General features: G+C 47.1%; 1 protein-coding gene across 1 annotated transcript in view; it reads left to right on the top strand.

The window, feature by feature from the left end:
* prex2 (phosphatidylinositol-3,4,5-trisphosphate-dependent Rac exchange factor 2) overlaps window positions 1-12,056 on the top strand; it is a 70,073-nt gene that overhangs the window by 16,349 nt on the left and 41,668 nt on the right. Inside the window, exons 5-11 of the mRNA XM_076050281.1 lie at window positions 663-764; window positions 1,327-1,488; window positions 3,681-3,814; window positions 4,388-4,491; window positions 5,784-5,933; window positions 6,904-7,045; window positions 11,182-11,282. Coding sequence (XP_075906396.1) covers window positions 663-764; window positions 1,327-1,488; window positions 3,681-3,814; window positions 4,388-4,491; window positions 5,784-5,933; window positions 6,904-7,045; window positions 11,182-11,282 — 895 coding nt within the window. The remainder of the gene's footprint in view (window positions 1-662; window positions 765-1,326; window positions 1,489-3,680; window positions 3,815-4,387; window positions 4,492-5,783; window positions 5,934-6,903; window positions 7,046-11,181; window positions 11,283-12,056) is intronic.

Genomic DNA, 12,056 nt, shown 5'->3' with positions numbered 1-12,056 from the left:
CTATCAGAGACGATTGGCCCCCAGGAGCTCCGCCTCTGATTCATCGTCCATATGTGTGCTTTTAATCTAGGAGGCCCCCCGCTGAGAAGGAAATGATATTAATTAATTGTTATTGGACGCCGTCTTTACAGGCCTTGACCTCACGGCGAACCGGGTTTCACGTTACCCTTCCACCCCTCTCCCAGCTCCGGCCCAATATATCTCAGGGGTCGCCTCCGGCCTTGCACTGACCAGAGGCGTGAATATCCGCTAACGTCCACTAAACCTTTGGCCCCTCCGGCTGCTGTAAAGTTTGTTTTTTTATGATTTACGCGGTAACACAACACCTTGAGCAAATTTAAAGTGTGTGTGTGTGTGTGTGTGTGTGTGTGTGTGTGTGTGTGTGTGTGTGTGTGTGTGTGTGTGTGTGAGAGAGGGAGAGAGGTGAGAATGGATGTTGGTGGTTGACCCACCACATGTGGGGTGAGGGTCACTTTGATCACCCCAAGACGACATCAACCGCGCCGATTCAAGGTGACGTGACGCGGCCTTGTAAGAAGACGTATACGGCCCTGCTAATGATTCCGACTGAAAACTAATTAAAAAAAAAAGAAAGAAAAGAAAAAACAGCCAGCTAGATTTTGACTTTTCCAAACCTCTGCTTTTTTTCCACTCTTACCTAGAACTGCATGTTGCTGGGAGGCAGAAAAAACACCGTGGTCCCGTTGGAGGGTTACCTCGTGGCGCCCATCCAGAGGATCTGCAAGTACCCGCTGCTGCTCAGGGTGAGAACAGGCTTGGTACAAAGTCCAGCCGTTAGTCCAGGCTGCACTCTTTTCACGCCCTCCCAGCTCACCGCTGTTGCCACCTAGAGTTACTCACATGCTCTTTTGAAATACCCGGTGTCCTGATTCGACAAGAAACTTTCTCAAAGGCTATTTGAGTTTGCCCCAGCTCATTTGTCCCGATATGATCTGGCGCGTTCGCCCAGTCGCTCTCTAAACAGCCACCAGCACGGCGGAGGGATTTAGCCTGCTATAGTATAATAAGGTAACACGATGCTCTGCTCTTTGAAGTTCCGCCAGCTGTCGGAGGCCCCCCCCCCTCACGACAAAAACCTCGATAGCCATCTCTGAGAACGCTGGAAACCTGCTCTATGGTAACCAGCGTGCTCAATAAGTCAGTCTAGATTAAAGGCTCACTTTATGGCTTAGCACTCACTCGGCTATTCGATTCTTGTCTGCAGCTCTGCTGCGGCGTTAATCTGAACCAACATGCACGGCAGCTAGCCGGCGCGCACACGCACGAGACAGGTTTGTAGGTGACTTTTGTGTTTTCCGCTTCCAGGAGCTGCTGAAGAGGACCCCGAAGAAGCACAACGACCACGTGCTGGTGCAGGAGTCTCTGCAGGTGATGAAGGCTGTGTGCTCCAGCATCAACGAGGCCAAGAGGCAGATGGAGAAGCTGGAGATTCTGGAGGAGTGGCAGTCCCACATCGAGGGCTGGGAGGTGGGCGACGACCCCGAGCGTGCACGAAAAAAAAAAATTTAATCTCGGCCCCCGCAAGTCCAATTACTCTGAGCGGATGTCGTGAACTTTTTTTTTCTTTCGCCCCAACATCATGACTTGTTGAAAGTCAATTACCCCTCTGCTCCCAATTCACTGGGATTTATAGCGGCATGACTTGTTTGCCTTTTAATCTCCATTGCTCTCTGCGGGAACAGCTTTTATCCGCGGCGGCCAAATTGTTTCTGCCTCACGCCGGTTCTAAACTGGTGGGCGACCGATCTAATCGCCGTCTCGGGCCGTTGGCCAGCGGTTCGATAAGCTGTTGTCACTTCATTTGGGGACAACATGATGAAACATGTTGTGGAGTGATTACCAGTTTTCACTACCAAGAGCTGCAAAGTCATTTGAAAGGTGTGGGTACCGACAAAGTGGTTATGTGTAAGGACACTTGCAGTATAGCAGCCGACAGGACCTGTTGTGTCGGGTATTTGAAACGGCCTTTATGGAATTTGTTCCATGCTTTTCATTAACTTTTCTGCAAAGTGTTAAAGACGCCCTGAGAAACAGTTTGCCGTTTCATTTCATTATGTCATAAAAGAAAAAAAAGTGCGGCTGGTATGATCACATCGGTTGGCATAATGTTATTTCCTGCATAATGTTATTTCCTGCAAAATAAGTTTTTTTTTTTAAACCTCTTCTTCAGTTTCTCCCCTCCAAGCACACCTGCATTTTTGGGCTTCTTTTTTCCTTCCTCTCCTTGCTTTAATTGTAAAACATTAGCTCATGCTGGAGCTCCTGACTGAGCCTTGGCCAGAGAACCCCCCCTCCCTTGACAAAAAAGTTCCTTCTGCAGTTCTTGTGAAGGCGTTTGAGTGATGAGGAATGATTTTTGGAAGACCGCTGTTTTTTCCGCTCCCGCTCCTCCATCCAGGCTTGGACTGCCTTGTCGAGTCCAGGCGGCCCTGCAGCTGGCCGCCCTCGGGGCATCCTGGCAGGTTGACTGGCTGCTCGGCCCCGTGATTGGCAGCCCAAATGTTTTTTTGGTCGGCGTGTTTTGCCTCCTCCTTACCAAGTAAACAGCCAAAGTTTGGAGCGCCGCCTCTTCATGCCCAGTCGGAGTTTCCGTTCTCCTCCTGAGAGTCCCGTCAGTCCTCTTGAAGTACAATTAGCTCACCAGCTTGCTTGTTTTTGATGGTTTAATCTCAGAGGACTCCTGCTGTCTCGACAGGTTTTTCTACCACGGCTCTTCTTAATTAATGGCAATCTTTCATTGTCATTTCTATTTCATTTTTTTTTCCCCTTTTTAATCCTCTCTGCAGTTGTTATGTCTGGCAGTTGTCTGACAATTAAAAATCGAGGGCCTAAAACAGATGACTGAGGGTTTAAATTGGTGTTTAAATTTTGGACTGGGTGGCGGCTTTAGCTTCAGCTGAGTTAAAGGACAAAAAAAAATAAAATAAAAAACACAAAAAAATAAAAAAACCCTGCGGCAGTGAAAAAGGAAAAGGCCGCACAGCGAGAAGCACACAGACGCGTCACCTCAGCCATTAAGGAAATGCAGCTTCACAGTCCAGGACCGGTTATGGGTCTTCCATCTGTGTTGTGCGCCTGCAAATTAGTTTAACATCTGCTCATGAACTGCGCAGTGAACCGGCCCCTCTCAAAAGAAAAACAGAAAAAACAACGAGAAATAGAGGAAAAGTCTGCTGGAAGTTTAAAGGTGAGAGATGATTGAGACGAATAGATGGACAGGTCTCCAACACAAAGAAAATGTGCAGCACGTTTGTGCACGTGGAGGCTATTTTTAGCACGGAAGGGGTCGATCAAACGTGAACTCCCACAGCGCCAGCAGGCCGGTTGGGAAAAGAGAGACGCACTTTATCACCTGCGGCAGGAACTTGGGAGCGGTATGGCCGGCAGGCGCGACAATGCAGCGCTCAGCGTGACTGGGCAGGATGTTATTCTATAGAGGCTATTAACGAGCGTCCGCTTTTAAAGGTGTTTTCACAGAGCCCTGAGAGAGGGAACAGGAAAAGGCCGGCCGGCCCGCCGGCGTAATTCCCCCTCTTCTTCCGAGCCGCGATGTGTCCATGCTGGAAAAAAAAAAAAAGCTCCTGAAGCAACAAACACCGTCTCAGCATCTTTTTGTCACGTCGTTTTTCTAACCGGCTGCCTCTCGTGTTGCATCGCAGGGCTCCAACATCACGGACACCTGCACGGAGATGCTCATGCACGGCGTCCTCCTCAAGATTTCGGCCGGGAACGTGCAGGAGAGGATTTTCTTCCTCTTCGACAAGCTGCTAGTGTACTGCAAGAAGAAAAACCGGTGGGTTGTCCAGACCCATGCTCTTGTTTTCTTTGCCCCTCAAATAACAGGTCCAAAACTGAACGCTGAAGACGCTGGATTCTAGCATAGCAACTAGAGCTCGGACACCAGCAGAGTTTTCATGTTTTGCGAGTTAAAGGAAAAATGTTTTTTTTTTTTTGCATCCGCTGTTCTTTTTCCAGTCGATTTAACTGTCAGGCCTCTCTGGGGCAATCTTACTAAATAATGGCGCGGCCCCTGAAAATGGCCAGCCATTGATGATCTCCCGCAGACCTGCACGAAACCCCATGAAGACTTTTCCCGCAGACGGACGGCCGCTCGCTGCAGCTCAGATTGGCTTCCCCGATGTCTCGCTGCCCGATGCAGCTGCCCAGTAATTCCGGCAGACGATGTTTACCTGCACCAATAACCGAGCTGCCAGCTGTTCCAGTCACTTTCACTTTGCCAAAAAGCACGCACTCCAACATCCCTTTCATCGCTAAATTACATCAGTTTTTTGCAAAACAGTTGTGATGACATGCAAGTCTTAGCTCGACAGCAGCTAATGTCTGTGCTCACTGTTCTCTGTCCAAGGCGTTTAAAAAACAGCAAGACGGCCACAGAGGGTCCGCGATACCTTTTCAGGGGGAGAATCAACACCGAAGTGATGGAGGTAGAAAATGTGGATGACGGGACAGGTGAGTCAAACAAAATTTCCTTTCCCGTTTTTTTTCTTTTCTTTCTTTCTTTTTTCTTTTTTCTTTTTTCTTCAGTTTTTATTTTACCAACCCCCTGGGAACAGTCCTCTGCTCAAGCTGTTGCACAACGAAAAAAAAAACAAAGAAAAAAAAAAAAATCTCAGCACCTTCCTCAGGGTGAACCGGAGTGCTTACTTGTGTGTCTTGGCCTCGCGATAAGGCTCTGATTTTCACTTCATATTTTTTCAAGCCCCTCGTTTCGCCTCCAGCGCATGGAAATTGGAAGTAATATCGGGCCGTGCCCTGGCGAGTAATGGATGGATAAATGAACGCGGGTCCCAAAGACACAGGATAAACATGTGAGGGCCGCCAGCGTCAGCGACTCCTGGGTGTTCCGTCACAGCAGGCGGTAAATCTCAATCTGAAAATCCCAGGTGACAGGAGTGTTTTAGCTGCCGTGATGAAAGTGTGGCGCGCTTATTTCTCCCAAAACACCCGGGAGGCATTTCATAAAAGACACCAACACGCTGGAGATTCCTTCAGACGTGATTGCGATTGATGATTCGAAGAGAAAAATCAAAGGTCAGGCGGGAGGAATTTCTACGAAAGGGATGAAAATAATGGCAGAAAGTCATCCGTCAAGAGTTCTCTCTTCATATCGAGTTTTTTTTTTTTGTCTGGCCGGTCTGTTTATCCGTGCAAAGGTTGTGAAGTGTCCCCAAAGCGCTTTGAGAGCCTTCTGGAGATTTAGGGCGAAAAATAATGCTGATGGATGATTCTGCCCTCTGCATGCGTGTCGCCTTGTTTGTCTCATTAAAAAGCCAAGTATCTGTAATCAGTGAAGAGCTCGCTAGTGATGCAACGAAGCGATGAATAACGGCACAAGAGCAAGGCGAAAAAAAAAAACCCCAACAACAAACGTTTAAAAAACCATTTGCAAAAACTTTAATTTGCCGGGTAATGTCGCCGATCAATTCCCTGCCTCAGTTCTCTGACACAATATTGTTTTGCTCTGTTTCCTTCGAGCCCTCGGTCTCGGTTTGTTGCTGTGTTTATGCGGTAACCCTGGCTCGCTGCGAAAGCAAACTCCCCAACAACAACAACAACTCTGTTTACAGTGTCGTGATCAGTGCCACCGCAAATTGATGGCCCTGCCTGTACAACGTAAAAAGACTCAGAAAAAAAAATAGAAAAACACCCGTTCCGCCCCCCCCCCCCGCCCCTGTTCTCGAAGCTCATTATAAAAACCCCGGCAAAGTCAAAATTGTCCACTTGGTTGTTGTGCCTCGCAGCCGACTACCACAGCAGCGGGAACATCGTGAACAACGGCTGGAAGATCCACAACACGGCCAAGAACAAGTGGTTCGTCTGCATGGCCAAGACCCCGGAGGAGAAGCAGGCGTGGCTGGAGGCCATCATGAAGGAGAGGGAGCGGCGGAAATGTAAGGGAAAACCCGCCGGCGTTGCCGTTCACCTGTAATGTAACCAGCTTGGGAAAGTGTTTTTTTTCATAGACATCTGTCTTCAATCAGAAGGCTGAAAATAGATCGAAGGCAGGGCAGCGCAGTTAAAAGTGCAGTAACTGAAACTGAAACTCTGACTGATGGCGAAGGGTGAAAACCGAGGCAATCCAGCTGCATTGCCAAGGTTTTATATTTAAGAGCTTTAGAGCAGTGCTGACAAGTCATCAATTATTAAGTAATCCATAACTGTAACTAAACTACTTTTTTAATAACGCAGTTACGTAACGCGATTACTGTGGCAAAACTCGTAATTTTATCACAATTACTTTATCAAGTAACGAGTCCGTTACTTTTCCGAAATATTTTGCCAGCTAAAAATGTCCTGTTCACACAAAATGTCTGAAACTTAGAAAAACAACCGCAAACAACGATGCCGCAGATTATTTTAACAATATGGGCTGTGCAAGTTTGTTCTGTGAAATGTGCAGTTTGTGTTCAGAGAGCAAACATTGGACAGAAACAATATTTGTAATTGCAAAATTTGCATTGAGCAACTGTTACTTTATCTTTTTTTTTTTTTTTTAACTAAAGTTATTTGTAATAAGTAATTGATTACTTATGAAACAAAGTAGTTAAAGAAGATTACTTGAAGGAGTAATCAGTAGTTATGTTACTTTTATGGAGGTTTCCCAACAACATTGTTTAAGAGCGAGAGTTTAATTCTCTCAGGGGAATTTTTAAAAAAAAAAGTCACAGTCGCTCAATGACTTCACATGACGTCGGAGCTCTTTTTTGCTGCAGTCATTAGAACATCCAGCGTGGCCGCCGCTAATCACCTCCGCCAAACGATGCCGTGGAACTCCCTCCTCGGCGTTAATTAGCATTTAATGCCTTCGCCTGGAAACGCCGCAGCGCTGACGTGCCCGCCCAACCCCCCCTCTTCTTGCAGGCCTGCGGCTGGGCATGGAGCAGGACACGTGGGTGATGGTGTCGGAGAAGGGGGAGAAGCTCTACCGCCTCATGACCAAGGGCGCCCTCATTAAGGACCGGAAACGCAAGCTCACCACGTTTCCCAAGTGCTTCCTGGGGAGGTAAGGACCTCGCCGCTGACCCCCCCACTGCCTCCCTCCCTCTCTCCCTCCCTCTCTCCATCCTTCCACCCCTCCCCCACCACCACCACCACCAGCACGTGCCGATTACTGAGTTAGTGAGTGTCAGAGTCGTTCACAAAGGGCACGTTTCCAACTCAGCTCGGGTCGGCTCGGTGCTTTTCACTGCATCTCCGTATCAGCTCTGGAAAAAAATGTTTTATTCCATCTGCCATCACAATCCTGAACACTCTGAAATAAACACTGCATTTTTTTAATTTTTTATCTTATCTTATCTTATCTTTTCTCAGCGTGGGTGGAGTTTCCACATCAGGGTGGACTTAAAATGATTTTATTTTTTAATACTGTTGACTCGTATTAAAACGCTGTCCGAGCAGAGAGAATTTAGACGCTGAAACTATTACTTTAATCACAAAGTCCTTTATTATTTGATGAGCGTATCAGCGCAGCTTAAGTCCACACAAAGCACAAAAAAGCCACAGCTTGATTAAAAAGGTGTGACGTCTGTCTATCAGGCATGTGACAACCTCACAGTTTCATGATGCCTCTGCCAGTAGTGTGGTGCAGTATTCCAAAAAGGTGAAAATTATCAAGTGCTGTAAATGGATAGAAAAATCAATACAAATGCTGTTGTTGCACCCAGGGACGAGAAAAATGTCAGAATGATAATAATGATCCAACTTCACTTTTGTGTTTATTTTTCTCCCCACGTTGAACACAGTTATGCATTGCATGACAGCTACAATTGATGTTGGGAATGTCAAGGGCAAACATTTCTTGAAGAAAGATTACTTAGCAACAGTGCTGTTACATCTGATGGTCAACATGTGGCTAATTCCTGATTTCTCCTCATAAAAACTCTGTCCTGCCCTGCTTCCCACCTTTATCTCCACCTCTGAAAGCGGGAAAACGGGGAAGCCGTTCAGACCTTTGGAGCCTGTATTTGTAAGTGAAAATAAGGGCTTTATAGTCATTCTAGTCTGGCAGTGTCTGCAGGAAAAACAATCCCAAAACTGCATCTATTATCGGGTGACGGTGCGACACTTGGGGGCAAAACTCCCCTCCACTGTTCCATCCCTTCCCTCCGCTGTGACACTCGCGGCCCATCAAGCGTATCGCGTTTCACAGGAGATCCCGCCGCTCCCTTTGTTGTGAAATTGGCAAGGGGGGCGTGGGGGATTCTAAAGGCGACAGCTGCGAGTGCGTCCCTCAGTCATGGGAAAATCGAACGTGGCCAGTGAATCTTGCTTCGGGATTATCGGCGCTGCGTCCAGCGGAGGGACGATCGACCGCAGCGCTGGGAGGATCGCTCGGCGTGAGGGTCGGTCCCGCGAGGACTCTGCGCACTCGCGCCTCATCGTCCTTGAGTTTACCGCAGCTGTGCCGTGTTTCGGAGTGCCACTTTTGATGTGTCTCCACATGTTAGCGCACCCCGACTTCTGAGTGGCGCAGGGCTCTTCTCTCCAAATCCCGTCCTTGAGCTATTTTAAGCTATTTCTTTCTGTGTTTTCCTCTCATCCTTTTTTTTTTTTTTTTTTTTTGTGTAATTTGTTGCTGTCACGTCAACTTTGCAGGCCTGTGATGCACATTAATTAGCAACGCATTACACTTTGAACGCGACTCCCCTCCAGTCTAATCGTCTGAAACGCCTCGTGACCTGCATTAAACCTCCGCTCATGATCTTTTTCGTGACCTGCTGCGTTGCTCCATTTCACGTGTAATGCTTTGAGTCAACAGAAGAAGGAAGAAACGTGCAAACATGCCACAAAAGGTTGTTCGGGCCTGCTCTGATTCCTTTGGCCCATCTTCGTATTTTATAAACCCATCTGAGGGTATGAAATCCTATTTCCTGGCCATTTGAATAACCTCCGTTCCCTCCTGTTTATTTCAAGTGCTTCAAATATGTTTTGACCTGTAACAATCGCAGACATTTCCCAGAGCTTAAACAGTTATTCTAAAATCCCTGTTATGCTTTTAAAGCCAAAGGGAGTAGGAGGGGAGAAAAAAAACCTGGACCAGAAAAAAAAATCCCAGTTTTGCATAGTTGCGGCCGTGTTATAACAGATGGCGGTTTGGAATGAGGAGTTACTTGCTCCTTCAGCCCGCGCAGACGACACCAGATCCATTGTGGTCTGGGGAAGGAATGGATCTGTCAGCTAAATAAATTGAGAGGATTAAATGCTGGTCAGATGTGGGCAACCCCTTTGAGTCTGCAGAGATTGTATGGTGAGAAAGCAGCCCAGAGGCGCTTCCTCTCGCGGACGCAAGTCGGGCCGACACCTCGAAAACCATAAAATTGTTTCTACCTTCTCAGTACTTCCCCTGGCGAGGACGGCTTTGGGCTGGATTACGCATTGTTGGCGTAGTTTCATTTCTTTCCAGGATGTCTTTTTTTTGTTATTTGTAGGTTTATGTGTGAGTGTGAATAAAGGCTATTTTGGGTCTTGAACTCCTCCCTGTCACATTTGCTGGCGCAAGTTTAATTCTTCTTGAGAAAATATGCGGTGCACTCATCCAGATTGCCCGCACGCAGCGATAAATCAGCCGGGAAAAGGGTCGGCTGGTTGCCGGTCGCTTGGAAAGATGATGAAGAGACAGTTTTTGAGCGCAGCGACAGGGTTGGACATCCTGTGGAAATGGCCTTTACGTTGGCCGGCCTCTGCTCTTCAACTATGACTCCGCTGGAGACACACCTTGTCGCTCTGCGAGCATTCCGAAATGTTAAAAAGAAGCTGAATTAAAGGTTGGTGTTTTGTAGCATTTAAGGTAGACAGCGAGGCAGCTGCTGGCATATTAAGTAAGGATGCTGTCGCATTAAGTAAAGTAAAGTCATGTGTTCCCATTTAGGGACGTTAACAATTAATTGATTATCGATTAATTGTTGATTAAGAATTTAATCGATTAAATTAAATTATTCCCAGTGAATTGAACTTTTTTTTTTACATGGGTAGTTAATATCATTATAACAGTGTAGAGGCAGGAAAGAGCAATTCATCTGAAATCTTAAAATATGACCCATTAGAAGTCAACTTAAAGTCAGAGGATAAATGATTAGAGTGGTTTCACTGTTCTCTAATGTAAAAATGGGTCACATTGGACCCTCAGCATGATTTAAGAGTTAAATATTGAGTTCCACATCACGGACACCAGCACGGAGATGCACATTTTTCATTGTGACAATTTGGTTCTCAGGAAAGATCTCCCCTTATCAATTAATCGTTAATCGATCGATAAGGTCAACCAACTAACGATTAATGGATTAATCGATAATTTGCATCCATAGTTCCATCCGGAGTACCTCGGCTCTGGTTGAACACGGGGACACTTTACCGTCCACTCCAATGCGGATCAGCGTCGAACATCTTTATGACGAATCGCAAACACAACATTCTTGTGTTTTCCGAGGCATCGGGCTGTAATTTCCTCGCTCGCGAAGGTCCAGAGGGTGACAAATTGATGCCGCCGCAGTCTGGTGTTTGTCGCCGTGGTGTGCAGTTGAGCGGTTGGGTGGGGGAGGGGGGGAGGAGGGGGATTGAGGCGGGGTGCCGTTTGCTCGCTGGTTTCTCCGAAATCGATGTAATTGGCCCTTTCGGCTGAATGCCGACACCGGGCCACGTCCATCACGGCCTGGGAAGTGAATTCCTTGCGGTCCCACTGCCGGCGCTTGTTTGTCTTCTTTGGGCGAGACCAAACTCCAAGTGTGCAATCGGATCCAAATTTTGCTACTGCAAATCTCCCTCGGTCTGTTTTTCCTTCCTTCTTTCTTTCTGTCTTCCTTTTTTTTTTTTTTTAAAACCCATGCGATCAGTCTTCCCTCCAGGTTGTTAAATTATGGGGGGCATTATCCAATTGAGCTCATTTGGTGGCTGCCACGTGTTGTTTTGGAACCAAGCTTGTTTTGCGCTTCTCTTTTCTTCTGCAACATGCAGACGACTTCATGAATGAATCATGAATTTCCACGGCCCACCCCTTATGCTCCTGCAAATATGGGCGAATGAGTGTTTTAGCAGACTGACTTTTTTTTTTGGACAGATGAAACCCATTCAGCATTGTGAAATAATGACTGTTTGAGGATTCTTTTAGGTTTTATTTTCATTTTTATTTTTTCCTCTGTGCAGCGAGTTTGTGTCCTGGCTGATGGAGATCGGTGAGACGGGCAACCCGGAGGAAGGCGTCCACCTGGGCCAGGCTCTGCTGGAGAACGGCATCATCCACCACGGTCGGTCCTTCACCTCAGCCTCTTCCCTCCTTCCCTCCTACCTCGTGTCCCGTTGGTGTCTCCCCAGCTTGAGCCTGCAGCGTAGACGCAGCTGCCTTATTTATATTTCCAGCAGCCGTTCCTCCCAACGCAGTGTTTGGGTTCCGGAATCTGTTTATGAATCTCCTCTTTGCTCCAGCGTTTGTTCTCCGGCCCCTCTTTGTTGTAACAAGTGTTTACGGCGCACGAGGGCTTAAGCGGGCTGACGCTCAGCATTCACACCGAATGCCTCAGACTGCTCAGCATGCAAGTTTCTTTTTTATTTTTTTATTACTTTCTGAAAGGAGAAGGGCCCCCAAGCTAAGTTGTATCCTAAATCATTCATGGCTGCTTTACTGCTTCCTCAAAGGGGGGATGGGACTGGGCTTTTGACAGAGCGAGAGAGAGAGAGAGAGAGAGAGAGATAGGGATAGGGAGAGAGAGAGAGAGAATGTCTCAGAGTCCCTGTGCCCTGTACACCAAGAAGTTGCTGTGTAAAAGAAGAGGAAAGACGGAATATCTTTTCTTAAATAACCATTGAACAGAAGCGGCAGTGCTGCAGTCGCGCGTGTGTGTGTGTGTGCGCGCGTGTGTGAAAAAAGTTTGACTTCTCCCTTTTGTCTGGAAAGCTTGTTTCACCATGCAGCCCTCTTTAGCCTGAATATGTTGCTAAAACCATTTACGCCCTCAGACTTCAAAATGACGACTAGAGCTCCTTTAGGATTTCTGCCTTTTTTTCTCCTCTCTTTTATTCGC

Source organism: Nelusetta ayraudi, unplaced genomic scaffold (assembly GCF_046127955.1).
Source record: "Nelusetta ayraudi isolate G7.1 ecotype Tasmania unplaced genomic scaffold, CSIRO-AGI_Nayr_v1 ptg000127l, whole genome shotgun sequence".
NCBI lineage: Eukaryota > Metazoa > Chordata > Actinopteri > Tetraodontiformes > Monacanthidae > Nelusetta > Nelusetta ayraudi.
The sequence above is the reverse complement of the archived record's forward strand: the minus strand, read 5'-3'. Positions and strand labels throughout refer to the sequence as shown.